Below are 26161 nucleotides of genomic sequence, written 5' to 3'. Positions count from 1 at the left end.
GTACAGTAATACAGCTACAATGACAGGTTTTTGTCAATTACGCACATTTTTTTAAATGAATAGAAGACAACTCCTAACCCTTTATGTAGGATGTTACTTTCTTTTGACAAATCTTAAACACAACAATAAAGGAACACAATCTGGTTGAAACTGCAGTTGTCAAAGGTTAGGAAAGCTGAACACATTAGAAAGCAGAACAGAATGCATAACCAATTTGAACAGGTTTTGCCTTCAAATATTTCATGATGAAGAAGCCTTCAGTCTTTCACGATGAACAAAGTATGACTTCTCATCTCACTCAGAGCAGCATTTTAAGCACAAAACTTAGAGGAAAAAAAGACTTCTACGTAAAAACAATAACAGGTAATTTTTTTTACATAAATATTTCTGTATAAACAATATTTCTTTTTTCTCCACTGCTGTTTTTTCAGGAAAATACCCAAAAGCCTGTCATAGACTGGCTACTTAATGAAAGAACTCCTACCTAATATGTCCTTTTGGGTGCTTTGTTTAGAAATATAAAAAAGGAAAGGAACATGTTACAACTCCCCTGAAGTTATTCTTACACAAAATCACGCTATTTTGCTTCACTCCCATTATATTTAATAAATATTTGTTCTGTTCTTTCATATCGTGCTGTTGAATGATTTATGAAAGCTTGAATTTTTATTTCCTGTTACTTAGGATTATCAATTAGGTACCCATACAACTGAACTCCTGTGCATGTCTTGTTTTACCAAATCAGGTAGTATTGTTTTTTGCGTGATGATCCCATCCTCATATAATTATTTAACTAAGATTCTCCCTCACCCCACAAAGTCATATGTATATGCACTGCTGTCTTCTAAAATACAACAGAATGTTTGGGTCCAGTAGTTAGTACAATTTATTTGTCAGAACTGAACTGGTGGCATATCTACCATTTTCATCCTGCCCACTAGCTTCTGGCGTGCCTTGTCTCTGGTCCTCCTCAGGTGCTTCAGGGTAGATAACAGCTGTATCTTCTTGTTGTAGGAACTCTTCAACATTAGGGTCATGGTTTTGTTCATTTTCTGCATCAGAATCACATTCATCTTCTTTTACTACGAGTGAAAAACAAGACACAAGATATGAAACGAATAGTTTAAAAAGAACATAAATGAGATTCAGTAATTCACATTGCCAAACCACCCTCTACCCAGGGATTTCAAAACTCTTCACAAATAGTTGTACAGTTCAAGCTCTTCTAGATGAAGGAATATGACAAGTTTTAAAACAGAGAACCAGTGGCATAACAACATTTTGACTAAAACACATTTGGCTCTTCAACTCAGTGCATTTTTATCATTTCAGATTTAGCTGTTCAACTTCCTGAAAAGCTCCCTTTAATTTGATTTAGCCCTTGTAGTTTGAAGGCCATCTTACAATCTTGGCTCCTATGTTTGCAAATGTAATTTTTTTGCCTTCAACACATAATTTTTAATGTATTTAAGACCTGCTCATTAGTGCAAGCCCAGAAGATATTTAAACTCTGATAAGCAAGTTGGCTGGCTGAAATGCAGCAAACTTGAAATTTGAGTGGCCTGTTTTCTGCTATCAAGTTTCAGATCTAGTCAACATTCTTCAACATTTCCCAGTTTAAAACTTAAGAAAACAATAAATGAAGAACTATATTTCAATGTTGACAAATAATAAATATTTTACTTCATGTTTGTATGATAAATATTTACTACCAAGTATTTGCCTAAATACATTGTTCATTGAGTTTACTTTTACCATGGTGGAACATTCTGTAAGAGCTCTGCCTGTGACACGCTAAATCATGATAGATCTCCCCCACTTTTAATAACATGAGGTACATTTTTAATAGGAAGGAGTTTTCCCTGTGTGAAGTCACACACTCAATTTACAATTTGACACAATCTTTTTATGCCATGTGCCTGTCTCTCACATATAGACATATATACAATACATAATGTAGCTCTCCATACTTGTTTGGAGACATCTGACTTTGTAGTAACTAAAAAGAATGTGTGAATCTACAGTTTTAAACATACCAAAGTAATTTACTCATTCATTAAATAAAGGTTACCCTGATAACATTGAATTATTTAGTGTTATGGGCATTAAAAGAAAAAAAAAAGAAAGTATAAAAATATTTTTAAAAGCTGATGGGCTATAAGTTACTTTTTTTGTCAAACAGAGAAATAACAAAATAACAAAGCATTTGGTTTTGTTTGGTTCTTAAACTGAAGTACACATTTTATTCTACCTTCCGTACAATCATTATAAACAGAGGAGTTGATAATAAGATACAGTATGAGCTTAAGTTTACTTTGGTATATTCCTTATTAGTTTAAAACAATATCTACATGCAAGATCAATGCTATTCCTTGTTTTGCCCTTAGGAGATGTGCTGCTGCAGCCAGCCCTCATGGGAGGGGACAGCTCTGTGTCACTAGTCATCAACACCTTCAGATGCAGGACATCCAAAAGGAGCCCAGACTATTCTTCCTCAGCTAGAACAGTTTACAATTTAAGACATCTACTGAGGAAGAGCAAAGCAGTTTATAAAGAGAGGTGGGAGAACTTCAGAGACTTCAGAAGGATACTCACCTAGCCCAAATTCAATATCACTTTATGAATAAAGGGCTCAGATTAACAAATAAATACCTGTACATCCAACTTCATCTGTCTGAGCTTCAGGCCCCAGGATTTCCTTCGTTTCTTTTCCAGCTGAAATAGTACATTTCACAAAAAAGAAGAATGAATATTTAAAAAGAACCCAAAACACACATAAAAAAGCCACACACACCTCAGCGACTTAAATATCACAGAATCCCAGAACAGTTTGGGTTTGAAGGGACCTTCAAAGGTCAGCTTATATTTGAGTTACTTCTTCAGCATTTTTTCCTATTTCTGTATTGTTTAGAACTGCATTTAAACACAATGTTCTTTCAAAAATATGGATTGCACATTATTTCAGCAGAGTGCAATCAGTTGAACCACAAACATATTCCATGATTACAGAAATGAAATTTTAAAATGGAGCAACATTAAACACTAACCATAATTTTAAGAGAAGGACAGGGACAGTGTATTTCTCCAGCAAATAGAGAGTCAGCTACTTAAATAACCCTATCTACAAATGTAGATCTATGATACACTGGAATATTATTTCTGGAAACTAAAGTATCATAAACCAAATATATGAAAAAACTGTTCTCTCCAATTAGCAGTTTTTTGAAATGACTGACAGTTTGCTGGTCAAGTCTGCGAGCAACTACTTAATGTGTTCTCTTTCTTGTAAATCATCTAGAAACCACTTTTAGGCTGCCATTGCTTAAACAAACAAGGATTTTAAACACACGCTCTCCAATTCAGATCAACTGCCCACTACAAAAATGTTTTATGTATCGATTCTAATATTCAGTACAAGTTTGCAGGTACCAGATGTCCACAGAACTAATGCTGCGGAGCCTACCTGCCTCCAAAACTCTACCAGCTCCTGCTCAGCTGCAGCACTGAAGGATGCAGCATGGAAGTTTTAACTCACTATAGTTGTGGATTCAAATCAATAAACAGCCCAAGTTGTTCCTAATTTATGTTTGCGGGGTCACCTGAACTGGGAAGTTCCTATTGGAAAGGACACTGATGCCATTCTGTCAGTGCTTAGGAAAGCTATGTTGGATTCTGAACTAATTATAATTTTGGCTCATGATACCACAGATTTGGTTCAGAATGCAATGCAAAATTTAAATCCAAAATTTAATTTCTTAAAAACAATCATGATACAAACCCACTACTTTTATTTAGAAAGGGTTTGTGATTTTTCTCCATTATGAAATAGGCTCTGTGGAAGAGGGAGAATATCAGTAAGTTATTACTCATAGAAATTTAAATTATAGTGTCGCTAGTAAATTCCATTTGCTTCAGTATAAATAAAAGCTATGCTTCCCAAGGGAATGTCAAGGAGTTTACAACATTATAGATTAATCTCAGTGAAGTTGAAAACCATCTCAATTCTAATAATCAGAACCTCTGCTTAGTACTGTCTCTTTGCAATATCTAAAAGTGGGGTATAAGACAGGGAGGAGCCCTTTTCCACAGGGAGTGATCTTCCTTAATGTTGTAGGAATAATTAATAATTTGAGAAATGTTAATTAGAGCTCCATCTTTGTAGCTATGTATGGTCCACATGGGAAGACAACTTTGCAACTGTCCCTTCAGAAGGCTGATTACCACGCTGCAAACACAGCTGCTGGGAAGCAACAGAAAGGGATGTGAACAGATTTTAAACTGCTGTTCCACCAAGCAGAAGTCACAGCTCTGAATTCCAGAAGAAATTTGAGCTACCTGCTGAATGACAGCTTAAATACAGGTTTCCATGAATAACATCTAGGTCACAAGTATCCATCTTGGCACTACATCTGGACGTACCACATAATTCTAAAACATGTTCTTGGACTTCTGTATCTCATCATCGCTTACGAACAGCTGTTTAGAGACACAATGGGACTTCCCAGGGTTAAATACTAATGATTTTCAGATCACAGGCAGCAGTGTGTGTACTAGCAGCGAACATGCATGACAAAATCACTGCCTTATAGGCTGACTGTAAAGATCTCTGCATGGGTAAGATACTGATGAAATTAAAACCAATAGCAAATGGAAATTTTGGTTGTAGGGAGAAAGTCACACTTCATTGAAATTTTCACTGCAGTCTTATCTTCAGAGAAGGGAACAAACTCGAAAGCCCATCAAGAGTTTCTAATTTAAATTCTTTAGAACTAATTTTCTGATATGCATGTAACAAGCACTATTTACAGCTTACGGTATTGCCTGGTTGTTTGCTTATGAGTAAAAACTTGATCAAAAAGATGTCACACTTGTTTAGCCTTCCTCCTAAATGAAATTAATAAAGAATAGTACAGCAACCTTCCTCAGCAACCCACCACACCACACAGAAAGAACACAATCCATCTTACAGCACACAGGCTCAACCTAAAATTTTAAGTGTTAAAGGAATTTTTGAGTTCCAGGAAGAACTTAAACATAAAACATAACTTCCTTAATTTTTAAAGGTTATTTCAAGGTCTAGACAATTTTTTGATATTTTTAATTTTTCAAAGATACCTTATTTCCAGGTCTTGAGATCTCTAGAATTGCTAAATACTTATAATACATAATAAAGATTTTTAAATGTATTAACATAATAAATCCGTAAGTTTAACCCTTGCTTAAAATAAAACCCCAAACACCTGTAGTGTAGGTTTTACTTCAAACTAAAGAAAACAGAAGTCACATTACAGAATCATCACGCACATGAATGCTGGCGTACAGCCAAGAACTTGTGCAGGATACACGTGATTCACTTTTTCAAACCCATTTGACCGTTTCCGTTAAACCTCTTGAGATACACACCTTATATTTAAAACACCTGTTCCAAAGGTCTTTCAGAAAGACAGTTAGAATGACTGGAAACGGAAGGAAACTAATCTGATGAAGAAAAGTTACGTGTGTTGTTTCTATTCCTGGGCATTTGTGAAGGGAATAAATATGTAAAAAACTCATTCTGTCAGGTTCAGCTAAACCCAGGAACTTTCAGTACTACTTTACTGATAAAACACAACTTACTAAAACTGCTGTAGTATGTTTTCTAAAAATAAACGCTAGCCCTGAAAATGGTATTAGTGTTGCATAGACACCTACGCCAGTACCTTTCCCTGCATAACAGAACTCATGTATTCAATACTCCTCTCTTAGAAATCTTCAGATTTCTAATGTGCAACCAAGACTAATGATTTTTGTCTCACACCTTTCCTTCTAGGAGAGCTATAATAAAGTAAAGAGTACTTTACCACAGAAAATCAAAGCTCCGTAAAATCTAATGTAGCCTTCATTTTTCTCATGTAGTCATCACCAGACTGCTACAAAAGAGGCTTCAGAATACATAATTTTTACAGAAGAAATTTACAGTAGTTTGAGCAATCCTGTATGGCAACTATTTAATCTTTTATCTGTCTAAACACTGATGAAAGCCTGTCTTCATCAGCAATGACCAAGGCAGAGAAAACATTGCCTATATAGTGAATCTACAATCACAGTAGAATTCGGTTCAAATGCTTCATTTTAGAAAACTAATTTTAAAAGGTTAGAAATAGTACATTTGAAATAAGGAGTCAAAAAAGATGCCACCCCATGTCTAGAGCTCCAAAAAAACCCAGAAGGTTTTCTGAGGAAAGACATTGTGTTATGACTACCTGTGTGTAGGTACATTTCCAGCAAATTCAGTCCAAAGGGTCTTCACCCAGCACCTCTGTGCAGCAGTGCTGCTCTTCGCTCCCTATTTCAGGTTTCCTACACTTATATTTGAAGGGTTCAAGAAATAGTCTACACACAGCCCATTTTTATGTAACTGCAGTTCCTGATAGATACAGCCTGCAGCAGAGCAAAGATATTACGAGAACTAAGAAAATTACCTACCTAATAATTTAGCTCCAAAATACTCATTTCCCTGCACAGCATACCTTGGCAATAGCAGCTATGTAAAAACAGGCTGAGCTGATGCTATTCTTTGAACTCTCAGCTGCTCTCTCTCAGCTGGATTGCAGTTAGGGACCATCTGACTGCTTTCTGTTTATTTAGATGTGAGGTCATGCAATTGATCTTAAACCCCGAGTTTTAAAAAGGTAGACGCTAAAGAATTGTGGCTTGATATCAGACACAAACAAGGATATGACAGAAAATATTCTTTATCTTTCAGGGAACTAAGGCCAAATTCCACAATAATTTCCACTAATTTATGCATTTATCCCAATTTGGCTCAAATGTAAGCATGCTGTGTGATATTATGAAACTCAGGATCTGATTCCACAATAAAAAAGGCCCATTTCCTGATTGCTTCAAATTTTCAGTTTCTAAAGCTGCAGCATAATATGTGAAACATTTACCTCCTTTTAGTGTTTTCGAAACACAGATTCATTATGAATAAGAGAGCAAATTCTAAACCTAATAATCTAAAACTTCTTTTTTTCTACTATAATATTTTACAAGGAAAAGGCAGAGGCAGCTCACAAGGAGAAATTTACATCTGAATACTACTGTTCCATGTTTTTGGCTTATGGCTTACTCTGTAAGTTGAGCAAACCCTGAACCTTACCGGGAGCTATGGCAGAGACCTGCCATAAGATAAATGAAATGCAAGTGACTAGTCTCTGATCATCCTTTAGAATCTACATTTGAAGCTCCTGTTTAACAATGCCAGTGGAATGAATGCACCTTTGAATCTGCCTCAAATATTAAAAAAGAACATGAAATATATTACAATATACATACAAATATGTTAGAAAACCTCCTTTTTGACTGTGACTATCACATGCTATTTCAGTGTCCTGGGTTCAGCTGTAGCAGTCATTTTTCTCAGTAGCTGGCCTAGTGCACTGCTTTCAACTTTAGCCTGAGAACAATGTTGGTAACAAAGTGACGAAAAAAAGTTCTAGTGAATCTTCACTTTAGAAACCTTTCTTTACATAGCATTATCAGTGAAAATGAACATACCTTCATCTTCCCAGCCACTGTTTGTACTCCCTTCTCTTTCACTGTTTTCTGGTAATACTGTATGGTCTGTTGGCAAGTCATCTTCTGGCACACTAGCGTCACAGTCTGCTGCATCAGTTACACTTTCTTCTTCCACTATATGCAATTTATCTTCATCGTCTGAATCTGAGTTTGCTTCTACCACATTATTATAATTGGTGACTGTAGACAGACAAAAAGCAAAATACTGATCAATATACTCCTCATTTACAGCATGGAGGTCCAAAGCTTTCAGAACCGTGTCTTACTAGTGTTAAACAACATTTTGTTACAGACAGGTGTGCATAAAGAGGATAAGCTGTATATATATAGCAGTCACTGGGGTATAGAAGCCACAAAACTGCAGGGAAACAACTGGCACTGAAGGCCAAGTGACCCCAGGTTGACCACACTCGAGATAGCAGCTCAATCGCGCTTGTCAGCTCCCGTGAAACAAGACCTTGTCTGCAGTTACCCATGCTAGCTGTGCTCACCCAGTCCACCTTCTGGCTGGCTTTTCCTGTAACTGATGGGTATGTGAATCAAGGAGCAATAAATAGGAACAATAAGGAGATTTCACTCAGAAGGGCTAAAGTGATCCTAATTCAAGCAAAAAGGCTCTTGTAGCTACAGCCAAAGATCACACTAAAGACTCAACAGTATGTGAAAGGAAAAATCTCAGAGGTGACTTAGAAAGGAAATCTTGCATAGTATTTTCCCCAGCTACCAGGAAAAAGTAATAACTCTACATTTCAGGCTGAAGAACATATCATGAGAGTCTTGTGGACAAAGGATTATACAACAATATATGCTTCCGACATATGGGAGCAGATTATTATTAAAATAGTCTTCATTTGTAAGCACAAAAGATCAGTTATAGCCATTTCAATTTAAACTGTAAGGATTATGTATTAGGAAAAAAAATCACTTTCACAATCTGTTGAAATGTCTTGTTACTCACACTGAAAATAAACTATTAAACATTTACATCTATATGTGTATTACTTCTTCATTGCCACGTTTGAATTTCTTATGGAAATGCTTCAAAACACAGTGTAAGACAGAGAATAAATCTATTGACGAATAAACTAACAAGACTTGTCATGGCTGCAGTACTCCTTCAGTGGTTATCAGAATTAGACCTGGGAGGCACATGATCATGCTAATTAATGATACCTGCATCTTGTCACTGTTAGCACACGAGAAGCCAGACCGATTCTTTCATGTGAAATCCAGCCTATTAAGGTAGATAAATAGCTATTCTGAGGTTAGCTTTTTTTTTTTTCTTTAAGTAGACATTCTAGTAATTTAAAAATGCATTTGAGCAGGGAAAGTGAGTAACATTATAAACTGACTGGCTACTATCTCATTTCCTTTCAATTCAAGAGAAAAATCTCTCATCTAGAACATGCGTAAGCATGACAAAAGAGCATTATGAATTTAAAAAAATCATTCTATGTTTCCATAGTTTAGACAGACAGTGCTATTTAAAAAATATAGTAATGCTTGTATTTGATCTCACCTAAGATGACAAATTTAGGCAAATTGCCTGAATACTAGTATTTGGTCCATTTCAATCAATACATTGATATTCATTTTATATTCTGTAACTAGTTTTGTGAAGTAAAAAAAGCACTGTTAGGAATGCTGTAATGTTGTGTGAAAGAGAAGACATAGGTGTATTCCCTCACCGAAGCAGATTTATGAATTTATTTGTCTGAGAAATTGTAAATGTAATTTTAAAAAAGTGCAAGAAAAGACATAAAGCAGGGAAAAAATTATTTTGGCCTGTTGTCTGAACTAGGTTTTACTGTGATGGTTAGATGTGGAGTATTATTGATACAAAACACCAACATACTTAACTTTGCCACACGGAAAGGAGATCAGTAAGAGCAGGGATCAAAATTTATAAGCAAAAGTTCAGATTTCAGTACTGTAGATAAAGAATACTTGATTTTTTAAAAAATAAATTCCTTGTTTCACTTGGGAAATTAAGTGAAATACCTTATATTAGGTTTAGAGTGGTTTCCATGGAAAATGAAATTATAATCAGAAAGTTTGTCCTGAAGAATTACACTTACAGAAAAAACCCGTATCTTCTTTTCCTCATTACCTATTTTTTTATTTTAAATATAATCTATTTACTATGGCTCTATTTACCTTGAAACTTGTTAATAAATTCTCACTATGCTCACTCATGTGCCAGCTCTGCAAAACCTAAAATACCACCTTCTCCATAAAACATAAGGAACAAATGGTCTTTGGGATTTAAGTTCCTTCCACCAAAGAGCAGTTGTCAACAAGGCAACACAATAAAATCAGCAAGAAATCTGGCTCTAACATTCTGGTTTTCCTCTTACAAAGAGCTTTGGGGGAAATAAAATTTATCTAAAAGGGCTCGGCACACTTGAGATGGACGCGCAACCCACACACCAGACGCAGCAGAAAGTCAAGTACTTAAACCAACAGAAACATCCATCTATCTATGTGCAACTCTAAATGATTACATGCTGGTTTCCCTCTACAAGATCCTTGCCTCATCTCGTACAGTGATGGCAAATACGCATGGAACACTCAGTTTTATGGAGTGAACTGAGTATTTGTAGCAGCCTGCCTCATTTTTTCAGATTGCAAAGTGATTGCTCATTCTCTTTATCCCCACCAGCCAGCAGTGTTCCCAAAGCCTCACTTATGGGATGTTAGCCAAACTGGGATTCCTTATTATATATTATGCTTTATATCTTATATTTTATATATTCATTATATAGTATATATTATATATTATAGTACACAATATAGTATAACTAAATCTAATATAATCATATGATTACATATATTTTCCTTACATGGCATTCAGCAGGAATGCTTCAAAACACATAATTAACTGGACTGTGGGTAGCTTGATGGTTTATCTCCATTTAACAGAACAGAAACTGGCTACTTAAAAACCAGAGGATTCTTTTGGCAATCCTGGCATTGCCACGTCAGTGTAAGATGTTTTGTGCCTTTCTTTTCAGAGAACTTTGAATTTATACAGGATTTCACATATTTCAAGCACGCTTTTGTTCATTCCAATACAGCTGTGCTCAAAGCCCAGGCACCTTGGACTGTGTGCCACAGCAACTATATACACAGAGATCACCTCCAAAATAAGTGACTTTCTAAAATCACATAAAAACTCCTTAAAAGAGAGAGAATAAAATCCAGTCTTTCAATGGAGCTTTCAAATGCCTTAGAGAGTGTGCTTTTGATTCCTGCAGCTCTCTACTAAAATTACTACACTTTCTAGCAATTAAGGCAAGGGTTCTGGAGGCAACAGCTTCCTTTAATAAACACCCCTAATTCATTCTCCGGGCACTATTCCTCCTGTGAAAAATTATGTGATCACATAATTAAAGATCTTATCGTTATGCACACATGCAAGGGACAAATTAAAACAGTTTGAACAATCTTCATTCTGACATTTTCCAACTTTTTTTAAACACTCGACTTTCAAAGTCAAGTGATTGATTTCAAAGAATGTATTATTCTTTAATAGAAATGATGGCTAAAAACCCAATCAAGCCCTGTAATTTACTGTATTTTTAATTAATTAAAATTAAAATCCCATTACATGGTCCCATACTGATGCCTGCATGGCTGCGAAGCTTAGCTTTAGCAATGCAGATCTGCTCCTGGTACCCTACAAGACTAAGAGGTGGCAATAGCAGGCTGCTGCCTTCATTTGCTTCAGACATGCTTTAGGTACATGTTTCACAGCTCTTTGTAGACAGTAAAGAAACCCTGAAACTATGGCACCTGGGATTCAACTCCAGAGGTAAACATCCTCCCCTTCTCCCTTCTCCAGCTCAATCGTAGAGCCAAATTCAGAGCTTCCCTATCCACACATCATTTTGGGTGTTTTCTCCTCTGTCCTTGATGTTTCCTCAGAATAGCCACAACTGAAAGAAGAGGACAGCAAAGTTCATGAGTCTCAGTTGATGCCTGGCACTGCAGTAACTGCTTAAGTTGGGAGCAATAAATATAATTAAACCTTTTTGGCTAGAATTGAAATACATTTAGTAGAAAAGCCGTATGGAGAGGCTTAAAGCTTCTAAAAGAAATTCAATTGAATATACATAAAGATGACTTCAAAGGACTTCTGATTTGGCCAAATATTCCAGAAGATAAAAAACACATGTAAAACCTTGCTTACAAGAGCAGTTACAGCTTTCTGCTGAAGTAACTACAAATATTTTAAACTTCAGTAATATCTACTTTTAGTTAATGTCATTTAAAAGTAGTGACTACCAAAGCAAAATAATTCATCCTGGATCACATAAAACTGACATAAATAGCACTCAATATCTCCACGATGAGACACTGCTCTGTGAAAAGCAGTGATGGCAAGAAAAGTTATGTCGCCCTCAGCCACCACCGCTCCAGGGATGGCCATCAGCAGCAGGGAAGAAGCAGACTACTGAAGGGAATCTTATCTTCATTGTAAAAGCTAAATCTGACTCAGATAATGAACCATGGCTGTAATACATGTTCACCAGACAAGCATATGTGATGTATAACAGATATTTCATCCATCATATTGCATGTAACCTTAGCATAAAATTATACATTAAACAGTTTCATTATTAATTTTAGCTTTACTTTTACAGATAAATAGAAAATGACCCATTTTCAACATATATATTACAAATGACACTGAAGACTAAATATTTATTCAATAAAAATAATTTTCTATCATTACTATATATCTTTTGAAATACAAGATGAAATATATTAAAAAGCAATACATGAAAAACACATATTATGAACCATAACTACTTCTTTCCCTGTTGATCACTTTCTTGCTACAGTAGCCTGACTTCTAAACAATAAATGAGTATCTGTAGCTGAAGCTTTCATTGCTCTAAAAGTAAATGACTGCAAAATAAATTGCAGAAAATGAGCTTTGCTTTCTTGATTTTTACTGTCCTAAATGCAGAGAAGGTGTATCATGTTGCACAACTCTAATTAAAAAAGAAATATGTTCAAATGGAATTACTGATTAAAGAGCTAAACCAGAGAAATGTATTATTTTGCTAGTTGAATACAGCTAGGAAACAACAATGCATATGTCTAGTCAAATTCAAACATGGTATTAAAAGGAAAAGAATCTTTTATTTTTTGATTTAAAACTAGTGAATCCAGGAAATTTAAGGTGAGCACTAATGCTGCTTTGATGAAAGACTATAGGACTCACTGTTTCCATAGCATATATTATAATGGGAGATTCCCCAGAAAGGTGAGTGACCTTGGTGGCAATAGAAGAAACACTCAAAAAACTGGCAGCAGAACCCACTCACTGCTTCCCCACCCAGATCTGCTCTCAGAATCTTTAGGTGACATGAAGGACAACATTTCCAACACGAAGAATGACTCAATCAAGTTCATAACACTCAAATTCTGATAGGAATTTACTTATCTCAACAAGATAAAAAAAAAAATGTGGTGGAATATATATCAAAATAATTTGAGATCAGGTGGCAACAGCACAGAACTGCACTAAAAAGAGGACAGGCTTCAACAGAACTGATCTGTAATCTCTAACATGCATTACCAGGATCTGGAAGCATACAGAGGTAAGAATGCTTTGAACCTGATCTGTTACAATCTTTTCAGCTCCTGACAGTAGTCACTGTCTTTTACTTACAGTTTGGTCCAACACTCTTACTACGCATCTCTTTCATATATTTCCATACTTAATCCAAAATCCTACCTATTTCCACTGAAAAAAACCCAAACCAATTTTTAGGAATTTAGAGTTAACAGAAGCACCCTTGAATTTTCTAAGACATTGGACACATGTCACCAACACATTAGAGTTGTGTGGGCTCAGTATCTCAATGCTGAAAAGACTGGAGATCTAGAACAGGTGTGAGGGATTCTGACCTTTCAGAAATCCTACTTCTAGAAGCTCTTCCAAGTTCTAATGGAAGAACTTGAAAGCTTATTCATTAATACTGTTAGAAAAGAAACCTTTGATTATACAAACTGGAACAACTTCTGTGCTCTGCTAAGTGCTATCTTGGTTCATGGATTTCTGCTCTGACAGCCTACAATCATCTCTTGGAAACCATTCACTCTCTGTCAGATCAACTGAAAATCTTCATCTATGTATTATTTCGCTCTGGTCTTAAAGATATTTTAAGCAAAATATATTGCAAAGGCAGAAACCTGATAATTTATTGTTCAGTATTTTATAGTTAGATTTTAGGTCATACTATTAATTTTATTACTATTCCTGAATGAAATGCCTTACTTATGACACTCCACTGACAAACTGCTTTACTAAAGTCAGACCTTTATGTTCTTTTCATATTTTTTCTCCCAATTTAATATATACACTTGAAATTAGTGAGTAGCTTACGTGCAATAATACACACACAATCATGTTACTATTTGAAGTAGAAACACAGGGAAAAGCTAAAGGAAACGATAGCCACCAGCACTACAGAGTGGAGTGGAGGTAGTAGAAAACATTGCATCAGGTAGCTTGTTGAACTCACTAAAAATACACTACAATGAGATCTCATTATGTGGAAAGTGTGAGGAAACTGTATTACTCTCTTAATTAAATCATTCCAGAAAAGAAACCCCAAACAACTGAACCAACTTTTGCCAGAGATCAGTTTCTGAAAAAATTAATTTTAAATTTAATCTAAAAACATATTTTTAATTTTCAGAGGAATAATTCTGGTTTTAAGAACAGTGTATATGCTGTAACTGTGGAAAACAGAACTATATTCTATATATAAAAGATTAACTTACTGTTTATTTAGACATATACACATGAGTGTGCTCACACACAAAAAAGGGAACTGGATTCAGCCCTTCCTCTGCCTGAAGGGATCAAACTTACATCTCAGACATGTGTTTATATAAATACATGAACAGTTGCAAAAATGTAAGTCTAAATATTTACATACACCAAGCACATTTCTGATAATTTCCTTTAACTAATAAAAATCTCTTTCAAAATGTTTTCATACCTCTTAACTGAATACTAACGTCTACTCAAGTGCAGCTTGACACACACTGATGGACTATTCCGACACAATAAAACCATGAAAAATCAAGAATCCTAATCCACACTAAGGTGTAGAAATCAACTCAATACACATGCACTGGATTATTTGGTCTTCTGGTCCAGTCAAAGAAACTTGGAGTTTAAAATAAATGCTTTGCAAATGGACAGCATTCTAAAATGTGCTTATTTTAAATGTGCTCACAATGTACCAAATGTGAGACCGAATGTCTGACTTGGCTTACACAACACACATTAAAATGAACGGTGCAAACACAAATTTTCATTTTAAATCATGGTTTTAAAATGAATCAGTATTTGACACTAAAACCAACCCTCAAAGTTGATTATTTTTTTCATCAATATGGCAAAGTCTGGAACAAAGCCTAATGATCTAAGTCAGGACCAGCTCCCCACAATGAGGGTAATGCTTACAGCCCTAGCACTAGACCCTGAGATGACATAAACGATACTTGGAGCAAATATCACAGACACAGTGATTCAACTGTATTTAGATAACTCCCAAGATTGTAGATGACAAGCTCAATTTGGGACACTGGTTTCACACGCATGGCAGGGGGGTTGGAACTAGATGATCTTAAGGTCCTTTCCAACCCTAACTATTCTATAAGTCTATGATTCTATGATTAGAAAGCATCACTACAACTAATGCAGGCAGTCCTCTCAACAAGGGGTCTTAGTACAGGTCACGAACTGGGAGCTCTTAAGGTAGCTCACACGCCTTTTAGTTTTAACTGTCCATAACCTGAGCAATAAAATCACAGCAGTTGTACACTAGGATCTACATAAGCCTTTCCTAAAAGCACTACACCCCAAATACATGTAACTTTGAATGGCTTTCCAGATGCTGTAACAGTGCCTTAATGCTACACGTTAAAAATTTGCACAACTTATAAGGGCAGGAAACAATTTTAAAATCAGCTCTCGTGCTTATATGAGAATTTGGTCGCATGTAGAATTGACATGAGTCTGTAGATGAGAACTAGAGAGTACACAGATTACTATTTCAAGTATGTAGTCTTGGTCCCATAATAAGTTTAAAATACAGGAAAACATATGCTTATGTATTTATAGATAAACATACATACTTACATATGTATTTTCAGGTTTGATAGCCTACAATTATATTTGGAAATGCAAACCTATATCATCATACAAAAAAATCTGATTTTGAAATATTTCTCTTATTAGGGATATTTCAGAAAAGTAACTTAAGAAAAGCAATTTTCACCATGCTGCTTCGAGAATTCTCATTACTCTGCAGCTCTTCTGTGCTAAAAATGAAGCTTTAAAGCTTTGCAAAATGAAAGCTTTCAGTCTTTCAGCAAGACAGAGGGACTTGCAATGATAATTTCTCTACAGGATTTGCAAATTATGGTCCTTTTTCTAATGAAAAGGCTAACTATCATCGAAATATTCTCTCCCTCTAGACTCTGGATTGATGCAAATTCTACATGCAAATACAGAAATTGCCAGTGGCAGCATAATTTGAAAAATGGTGTTATTATTATAAGGTGCTTATAGGTTTGGAACTAGCAAAAATAGTACCATAAGAAAAAAAATAACATTTTGGAACAAGACAGCCAAAGGTATATGAGAAAATTAACTGTATTCTTTACCTGTTATCACCATTTACAAGCCAAGGTTGCAGAGCTTTCTACAAATGAGAACTTAACTCTGTGCAATTCCATGACAAATGCTGCTGTTAGGAAGTTTTACAGAAGTGTGAAGTAAGTTTAATACTTTAAAGAAGTATTCACAAAAACTTACAGTGAATAGAAAGAACCATATCCCTTCCTCCAGCATTTTTTTTTCTTAATCTACTGGAGAAAAAAGTTAATAATTTCATTGATGCTTTTAACATTCATCAGGGGAGAAGTCATACCTTGGTTCATCATCTCTCAGCTCCCCATTTTACAAGTGTCCCTAAGGCAGTCTCATAAAATGCAGAAAAGTGTTCATTCATTATAGATGACAAAACCTCTCCCATTCAACATGGAAGTTTTTACAAGTGTTTATATTTGTGAATGCATGTGGACAAATTAAGTATCAATCAGAAGGCGGGGACAGCTACATAATGTGCAGGCAGGAACTTGTGACTGAATCTCCTGCTCTCTGCCCATTTCTGTCTTTCTGAAGAACACACATAATTTTTCCATATAATTACAACGACATAAATATCAAATAAAGTCCCGATTTTTATGATAAAAAAAAAATAATCTGAATTTTCAAAGAATATCCTGTGGAGACTAATTCTGGTTAGACTGTAACGATCTAGTCATTTTCTGCTCCAAATTAAATAGGCAAAAAGTAGAAACCTTTCCCTCATGTCCTATTTCATCCCAGGTAATTTTGCATTTCTGCCACCAGGATTAGTTTTATAGTTTATCATTTTACTCAGAAGACTGGAAAAACCAATCTACGCATCTGACTAGTGTCCCTGACAGCCAAGTACAGTCTGACAGCTGTGATGGTTTACTGCCTCTGAGACAACTGAGTGTGGTGATCATTAAAATTAAGCATAAGATACATAAATATCTGAGAAGCCTTCATCTTTTAGTACCTCCAATTACTGAATAACTGGAAACAGTAAACTAAACTGAGAACAGACCAAGAGGAAGAAGTATTTCCATGGGTTACATAGTCTATTTCACTCTTAATAAATTATTTATCCACTGGTGACTGTACCACTCTCCTGTATGTTTAAAACACTCTATGATGGGCACATTGTTTCTACACAGTTCCTACTGCAGATGCTTGACACTTCTTTTCATTATAAAAATTCTCACATATAAAAAAAGTTAGCTAATAGAAGTATTTTAAAGGCAAGATTATTAATTACTTTCTTGGAGACATGTTTTTAAAAATAGATTACTTATTACTAAAAAAAAATTAAAAATTAACCCTTGCACACAGATAAATGTCACCAAGTTAAAGATGAGCCAAAGAATATTGTCTCATCATTAACTGGTACTAGGTACCAATGGATACTGGTAGTAGGTACCAATGGGTACAAATAATTTGGGAGAATGCAGACCATAAGAGGAATTTGCAGCAAGATGGAGGTGCTCACTGTAAGATATATACAGGCATAAACCGCATACACCACAGTAGCATACTCCAAAATTACAAATTCTCTCATACAGACCAACTTGCTAAAAAAACTCGATATCCTTTTTCTATTCATAAATGTAGCATAAATTCATCACAACTGTAATGCAGTTGCTTTAGATTTATCCTCATTAAAGAATTAATCTGAACTACAGTTTGATAATTACCTTAATCCATACTCAAAAACTTGACAGCCATGTTTTGGCATTGTACCTAAAAACTCAGGTTAGTACAAATTACCAACTGTATCCAAAATCAGTCCATGATGCTAACTCAACCTGTGTGACATAACTGCACTCCTGTGGCACCCTTGCATGTTATCCACTCTTACAGAGCATTATCCACTTGTACCTGACTAGGCCTGAATCTTGTGCCATTCATTCAGGTACCATTAGGCCAGGTTACTTCCTCAGGAAGACCCAGCTGACATGTTTATAGAAATGTATATTATATATTCCATAATACTGATGATTTTATAACATCTATAGCTCGGTTTATAAACAGTGATTATTTATTTAATAGACAATAAAAACACTGTAATACAGGAGTACCAGTTTGGCTTATAAAGTTCTGAGATCCTCCTAGAAACAAGGCAGAGGAATGACACTCCAAGTGCCACATTTTGAATACAAGAGTAGCCTATTACAGTAACTCTTTCTTACCCCCAAAGTATTATGACTGTCATAAGACTGCCATTAGAAAAGTCTTCACCATTAAGAAAGTTATATTCATGGTAGAGATATCACCATAATGAATCCCATGCCTTATGAAGCCCTGACATTTTTCTTTCCTCATTCCTAAATTAACAGAACAATAAATTTCACAACTTCAAATAGATGTTGCATAAATATGATCTAAATTAAGAAATTCTCAAAATAAATTTATTTAGAAAATATTTTTTTTCCATTTCATATATCACAGCATTTTTTCTTAACCTCTAAATAATCTCCTAAATATACCTCTTGAAAGAGAGCCAGTTTGTCAAATGCGTAAATGTGGCTATCTATTCTGACTGCAGATTTAAACACTGGCATGAAAGTAACTCCCCATGCTGTCTCCTGCTTATGACAAAGGACCAGGGACTTCTTTAATTTTATTATTAACTCGTCTTTTAAGTTGAGCAGCTACATTCTGGTTTCACGCAGATTTCACACAGTAACAGAATAGCATTTTTAATGGTGATCTAGGTTTCAGTTTTCAAAAATATGGGTCCTGACTTTTGAATTCAGGGTAGACAATTTTTAGAGATGATATGTTATTATCATGACATATTGTTATATCAAGTATTCCAAATTCACTTTTCTGGAAAATAAAGATTACAAAGAGATGTTAGAATACCAAAGTGTAGTCAAACACAATTTTAGTATGTAATCTGGATGATCTGGTTTGCTTCATGAAGCTTTGCATCTTGAATAACACCAGATTCTTACGCATACTCATATATGACACACACATAATGTTTTGCATTTATATTTACAGCTAATCAAACAAAACGGCAGTAGAAAATTACTGTCTAGGAGTAGTATGGCAAGTTTCAAGTCTCTCCAATTTTAAATTACCTACTCTATTTTTACAAGGCTCATTTTTGCATTACAGATTTTTCACATTACTGATTTTTAATTATTTTAAAATATGAAATCACTGACAATGTATAGAATTTATTTGTGTGAAGTGGGAAATAAAGCACCACCTGAATTCTAAGTGTTTCTTGCTAATTTTGCAAGATAACAAGCAGTTATCATTCCCAGAAACCTACTACAGTGTAGGAGCATGAATAAAGAAACAATAAAAAAATGCAATGGATTTACAGCATTTTACTGGATTTCAAGGGTAGACATTCCCTGGTGTTCAATTTAAACAGGTGGACACATGAGATTATGAAAGGTTTCATTTATCTTGTTTAAATGGCAGTACAAACCTTCAGAAATAGTTTAATTTTCAAAAGATGCATTCCATAAGGATGATATACGCTGCTAAAACAACATTAGGAAATTGTATGTTAGTGAATTTTTACTCATTTAAATAAAATGTTGTATATTTATACAAATCGGAATGAAACCTAATGGATATTTCAGACATTATACTAAGGAAATAAACGCGTTTTGCCACACTAACCTCTTCACTTCAAAAGGGTGTCAACCCAGTGCACAGCACACATTTTACCAAGATCTTTATAAGATCGAGTAATTTATGATAGATGATTCCAAAGGCAGGGTTGCTGACTTATGTAAAACTGTAATCCGGATTTGCACTGTTCCATTCCTGTACAAAAATTGTTCATATATAGCTACTGAATCTCCCCAAGAAGGCAATTATACCTAGATTTTTTGATCAAGAACTGGATAAACCAGCTCTTCATCCCCCACGTTGAAGCACAACCCTCATTTAGCCATTAAAATATTTCACAGACGTAGTGAAGCACATGCTTCAAAAGAAGTCAGGTTCACAAAGAAGGTATGAGAAAAGACCCACAAGCTTCTAGGATCACACAGCCATGCTGACTCTGACACTACAGCTGCTCCCCATCAGAAATGAAGATTCAAAGCATCACTAAGAAAGTGCTGCAAGAATGAAGAAGAAAACATACAAGCGCCTCTTGTTGAAATATGGACTCACGAATACACTCTAACACAAAGAAATATTAAATTTAGGCACTAGCCTAAACTAAAAAAACAAATTCCTTCACTTCTCAACACAAACTACTTAGATGAACTAGCAAGCTAGTCAAACCACTTCAGACTGTTTTCCTTAAAACACGAAATAATAGCCTGAGAAACCACCACCACTAGCCTTGAAGAATGATAGTCTATCTATCAAAGCAGCCTTAACGAATAAGAAAATATCTTGCTAAGCCTGGAACTTCTGAGCAGATGTAAAATGATGACATGATACTATCTCTGTCTGAACTTCTGTAGAAGAAAATGCTATTACTAGGGAAAAAGAGATCTTAAAAAGCTAATTGACTACTGAAAATACTGAGTGTACACATGATCCCTAGTAAAGTGGTTTTTTGAACCACTCAACTAATTCAATAAGTAAATATTGAAAAAAGCATGCCATAGGAGAACATGCGATTCTGCTTAAATACTGCTAATGCTTGAGCACCTGCCTGGACTCCTCATGACCACTTGCACTCAAGTTAAGCGTACCCCTTCCCCTTTAACAGCTATATGCATCTATAGATAGAATAACACACATTTTCACATAGACTTTGATGGTCTGTCAATGAATATGAGCTTGAAATCTGATAAGTTCAATTCTTTGAGACTAAGCATTATATGCCTGAACTGAAGACAAATGGAGCTGGCCCAGAAGACCATGGACTGCCTGTTCTGCTGTCCTGAAGGTCAGCAGCACACACTAGGTAGGGCTCCCACTCATCTCTGCTTCCTCTCCCAAGTATTGACTTTCCGAATTACAACCCTTGCCTTTAAGTCTTATATTACACTGATTCCAGTTCAGTCTCGTATTTCTGAATCCTACCAGCAACTGAAACTCCTATCAACTATTGAAAATTTGTTTATTAATCAACGACTTAGGAAAAAATCTGCTTCCCTCAAGAGAGGTGTGGAATTCACAAACAAACCCAGTATAGAAAGAAGGGAGCTACAATTGACACAAGGGCAAGAATTTCCAATGTTTATATCTAATTTGACCAAATTTAAATTATTTATCTAGTTTAAAGAAGCAACGGCCAAGAAAGCATTTTTCCAATCAGAAGAGAAATAGCTTTCCTTATTAAACAAAACGACAGTAATTGGTTCGGTAATGTGAGTGAGTTTCAGAGAAAGACATTCTGTCCATCAACTTCTGCTGGGCCTCTGGAGCAGCTCCCCCCACTGCTTTGCTTCAGTCTCACATTTGTTTCTTTATATATTTCAAAGTGAGTTATTCCTTAAACTATTTCAGATTTTCTCATCAGAAAAAAAACAAACACAGGCAAAAATATTTCTAATCTGTCATTAGTTTGTTGCTGCCTTCCCCTCCCCCCTATATAAAAGAGAGACTGAAGATTATCTATAATTATGCGGAGGGGCAAATGAAGTGTTGGCACAACACGGTAGAAGTGAGAAATGAGCTTTTTGACATTCTTCAGTTAGTGTAACGTTACTGTAATATGAGCTGAATGAATAGTAGCTAATAAGCTAATGCTAAATTCTTTCTTAAATATTCATAATTACTTTTTATAGTACGCAGCTACATGATACACTGAATTTCCAAGAAAGCATGCACTCATGTTTGTACAGGATCAACACATGGCACAGTGAAGCTTGTAAAAGGTTCCCAACAAGTCAATACTCTAAAGAAAGAGTCCTGCAAATGAAGATGATTTAAAATATCAGTGCATAAAAGACAGCTGTGAGATTTTAGCTATGATACTGGACTTCATAGCAGGTATGTTCCAAGACTAGTTAATGGTGATAAATAACTGTATTCAATTTAGTCCAACACCTCCAAATTCTCACTGTCTACACAAGGATGAAGTTAAACATTTTGAGACTTTAATTTAAAAGAGCTTAGCTGTTCCATTTGACATTGAATTAATATGTAAGGTTAATGAACAGTGATGAAGAATCTAACAAAGGATCAGTGATGGAGTAGCTTAAATAAAGAGACCAGTTTCCAAAAAAAGGAGAAAATATCCAACCCTGTATTTATTCATGTAAATGACCTGACTTGCATTACAGGCATTCTTAAATTTAATTTTGCCAGCCTTTCGTAAATGAATAGAAAAGACCTTAAAAAAGCAATAGACATGCTTGATAACAGATGAATACTGAGGAGGACAGTAAGAAACATCTGTCAGTCACTTCAAGACAGAGACTTTTTCTTTGTCAAGGCTGTTACAAAAACAGCTGAGCACTGACAAACCACGATGGGACTGCTTGGCTTAAAAATAAGTATGTTTCGTTTAGGAGGTAAATGACTTTCAAGCTTAATGTATCTGATCTTGTACAAAGAGACAGGACTTCTAAACAGGGAGAAAAGCTTTTGACTGCCTTGGGAATTGCTTTTTACTGCTTCACAGCCAGTCTCTCAGAAATTTCTCAACAGCTACCTGGTTAAAATTACAAGCTAGAAAAACACTGAAGACAGAAAAGACACAGTGTTACCTGCAGCTCTTTTAACATATGTAATCCTTTAATTTTATATGCAGTATTTCTACAACAGATTTTAGTTTTTAAGAATCTTATTTGCTCTATCAGTCAGTCCAACTGCAATTCACTGACACAATAAAAAAAAAAAGAGTAACAACAGTAACAATACTGCTAATAAATATGAAACACTTTAACCTAGTTACTCTGTTTGTGAATCTTACTAATAGATAGTTGGCTGTTAATACCTCAGATACTAAACATCACTAGGCTTACAATGCTTATTTCCTAGGGGAGAATGAATAAGAAAATATGGAATTTAAAGCAGAATGAAGCACTAAAGTGTAATCAGACCTGACTTTTGGATCTACTGAAATGAGAACTGCGTTTTCCAATCTGATAATTTTTCCAAGAAGATACCCTCACAATTTTTAAGGCCTATCTAATCTTCTGTTTCTCATAAAAACAGTTGAGACATCTTTCTGGTTAAAAGTATAACAAAAATGATCATGATCTCCTAAAACAATTAGGATCAGAGAAGGGGCTAAGTCAACCTCTGACTACTTCTGCAAAGGCATTTAGTTTCTTGAAATCTGTGAAGCAATTAGAGAAATGAAGGTGTAGGGAAGTGTATCGAGGATTACAACACAAGCACAGCCAGTGAACAGAGTGCTACTGAAGAAAAGGCACTGAACAGGAAATCAATATGTTCATGAGAGACAAATAGCCAAATGAAGGTGGAAGGATGAGATGAGCAATGTTTAAAAAAGAAAAAACTCACAGCTCTGCAAGGTACCCTGACAGAAACAGTACTTCTGGGAAAGGCAGCAGCAGATGGGAAAAAAATTGTTTCCAGTGTGCTGAGGATTGTATGGAAAGACTCCATGTCTAGTAGTTGTCTTAACTTTCCTCTGCCACAGAGAACACAACACTCAAAGGTGTTACAGACAGTCTGAAATGCTGCCTGGTAAAAGGTCTAGTGAAAGAGTTGAAGATATTATGGTATATATCACTAATAATAAAATACAAAATACATCCATACTCTGTTGGGATTCAAAGTCAGCTCATCAACTTTTCTCAACACCCAGACTGTTGAGAAAGAGAAATATTAGGATGAACCTTTGTCGCTAAAGACACTGTGTAGAAGCTTGAGACATCTGTTCTACACTGGTAAAAGCTGAGAGAGACATCTGTGAAAAGCCCTCCCAGAGTCTGGGGTTTTATTTTTTCTTAAAGCACAACATGAGACATGTGAGGTAAAATAAATATTCCTCCTTGAAAACATGAGTCAGTAAATTTACCCGTGCATTCAGAACACCCTTCTTTTTGCAAGCTGATAAATGACATATTTATTCTTTTTGGGAGATCAGGAAACTAGAGAGATAAAGAGCAAAACATTAATAGCAGACTCACAAGGCTTCATGATAGTTTCAATACTACCTGACTTAAAAAACTCTTTAGTGCAAAAGTGAAAATTGAGTTTGTTTTACCAGCTAAATTTAGATCAATTAGTACTCACTGTACTCTAACATGAAGCAACTAGTTTTGGCCACTGCAGGTAATCACTGTACTCCAGAAACCAGCAGCTGTAAAAGTACTGTAACAATACATCATCTGGCTCACTTACATCTGTTGATTAACAAGACTCAAGGCCACACAAGTGTTCAGTAGGGAGGAAAAAGAAAAAAAGGGACTAGAGTGAGTAATTGAACTTTTCATTTACTACACAGCACATAGAAACACATGTGAATGTTCCCCACATTGGCTTTAATCCAGGTTCCTTCTCTGACTTATTACAATGTCGTATTACCACTCATATCAACTTAAAGCCATTAAAAAACGTAAAAGGAACCAAACTTCCTTAACAGAAAAGTGATTTGAACTCTGTGACCAGGAGTTTTGACCAATGACAGGCGACGTTTAGAGCGCAAAACTTTCATGCTGTTCAGGATACTCAAGAATTTTAAGACAACTCCACTGAATAGTTAGTCAAATCATAATGTGCCTGCTGATCATCAATAAATAGCATACTGAAAGGCCAGCAGTACTGCATTCCCATGTAACACAGAAGACAGGAAGTCAGAAAAGTTAGGAATCTTGAAGAAATAAAATAGTAAGACATGAGAGTACATATTAAAGTCTATCCTATGCTGTTCAGCTCAACAGCAAATTCAGGTACAATCTTCGGACATTTTTATGAGAATAAGCCATAAATTAACAATATAAATGTAATATAAAGCATTGTAAGTACTTAGAAAAGATTAAATAGTTCCAAAATTTTGTTATTCCAATTCTGTCTGTTTTGCCCAGTTACATACTATTTTCTTCAAGCTATATGATATTCAGATTCCTTTTCCAGGAAAATTCCAAGGTATTTTGTCTGACTACATATAATGGAAACACTCAAAGCTACAAACCAGCCAACTCCTGAGTGGAATGTCATGTTCATTTTGGGCCAGCTAAAGCAGAGCAGCATTTTGAGGAAACTGAGTGAAGAGTGTTGTTATCAACTAGAACATCTGAAAGAACATATTGCCAGAATTTGAATACACCTAGGAAATGGCATCCCTGCTCTGTAAAAAGCCCAACTGAGTTCTCAGGAACAGAAGTAATGCAGATTAATTTTACAAGATATTTATTTAAACAATATCTAGATCTTACAGTAGTCCATTAACTCAGTGCAGTCAGAATACTAATTCTGCACTCTCTCATTTTAGTGCCTTATGAGGTAAAACCTGCAAAATTATGAGCTAACACTTACAGAATGATACCCTGTGTGACAGCAGTTTTTTAGTAGCTACTTATTCTATGAATTTTTGAAGAATCTAGCAAAGTTATGAATACTTTCTATAATATTACTGTGACTTGTACCATTCAGCATGACAGTACAATAATATCAGTAACATGTACTTGAAAACAAGCCAATATGATGGATTTCTGCAGTTCTTGTTAAATACTTTGAACAAACATTTCTGACGTGCACAGTAAGATTGAAAGTATGGTCAGGTCACTGCTAAAAGAAAACACCGTAGTGAAGAAAATTTACTACCAATTTTTGGTTGCAAGAAATTCAAGATGCTCATGACAGTTCTTGTAAAGTTCTGACATACCCTCTCCAAAAGAATTTAGAACGTTTTATGTTTTACGCTGTCACCATGAGGTGTGCAGACCAATAGGGAACTATGTACTCCCATAAGTCAAGACACAGGGGCTTTAATTACTGACCATTCTTAAAATGGGTCTACTTGGTCAAATGAGATACTCAAAGGGCAGAGCATAAAGCCATGCAGATATTTGTGCTTATCAGCTATATGGA

At 35.4% G+C, this 26161-nt stretch overlaps 1 protein-coding gene across 5 annotated transcripts in view; it reads right to left on the bottom strand.

Annotated features, from left to right (window-relative positions):
- ZEB1 (zinc finger E-box binding homeobox 1) overlaps window positions 1-26161 on the bottom strand; it is a 129353-nt gene that overhangs the window by 21110 nt on the left and 82082 nt on the right. For all 5 annotated transcript variants that reach the window (XM_080610073.1, XM_080610074.1, XM_080610075.1 and 2 more), the window contains 3 exons: window positions 7540-7740; window positions 2653-2715; window positions 921-1082 (listed from right to left, as the gene is read on the bottom strand). In XM_080610073.1, coding sequence (XP_080466199.1) covers window positions 921-1082; window positions 2653-2715; window positions 7540-7740 — 426 coding nt within the window. The remainder of the gene's footprint in view (window positions 1-920; window positions 1083-2652; window positions 2716-7539; window positions 7741-26161) is intronic.

Source organism: Psittacula echo (assembly GCF_963264785.1).
Source record: "Psittacula echo genome assembly, chromosome: 2".
Lineage (NCBI taxonomy): Eukaryota > Metazoa > Chordata > Aves > Psittaciformes > Psittacidae > Psittacula > Psittacula echo.
The sequence above is the reverse complement of the archived record's forward strand: the minus strand, read 5'-3'. Positions and strand labels throughout refer to the sequence as shown.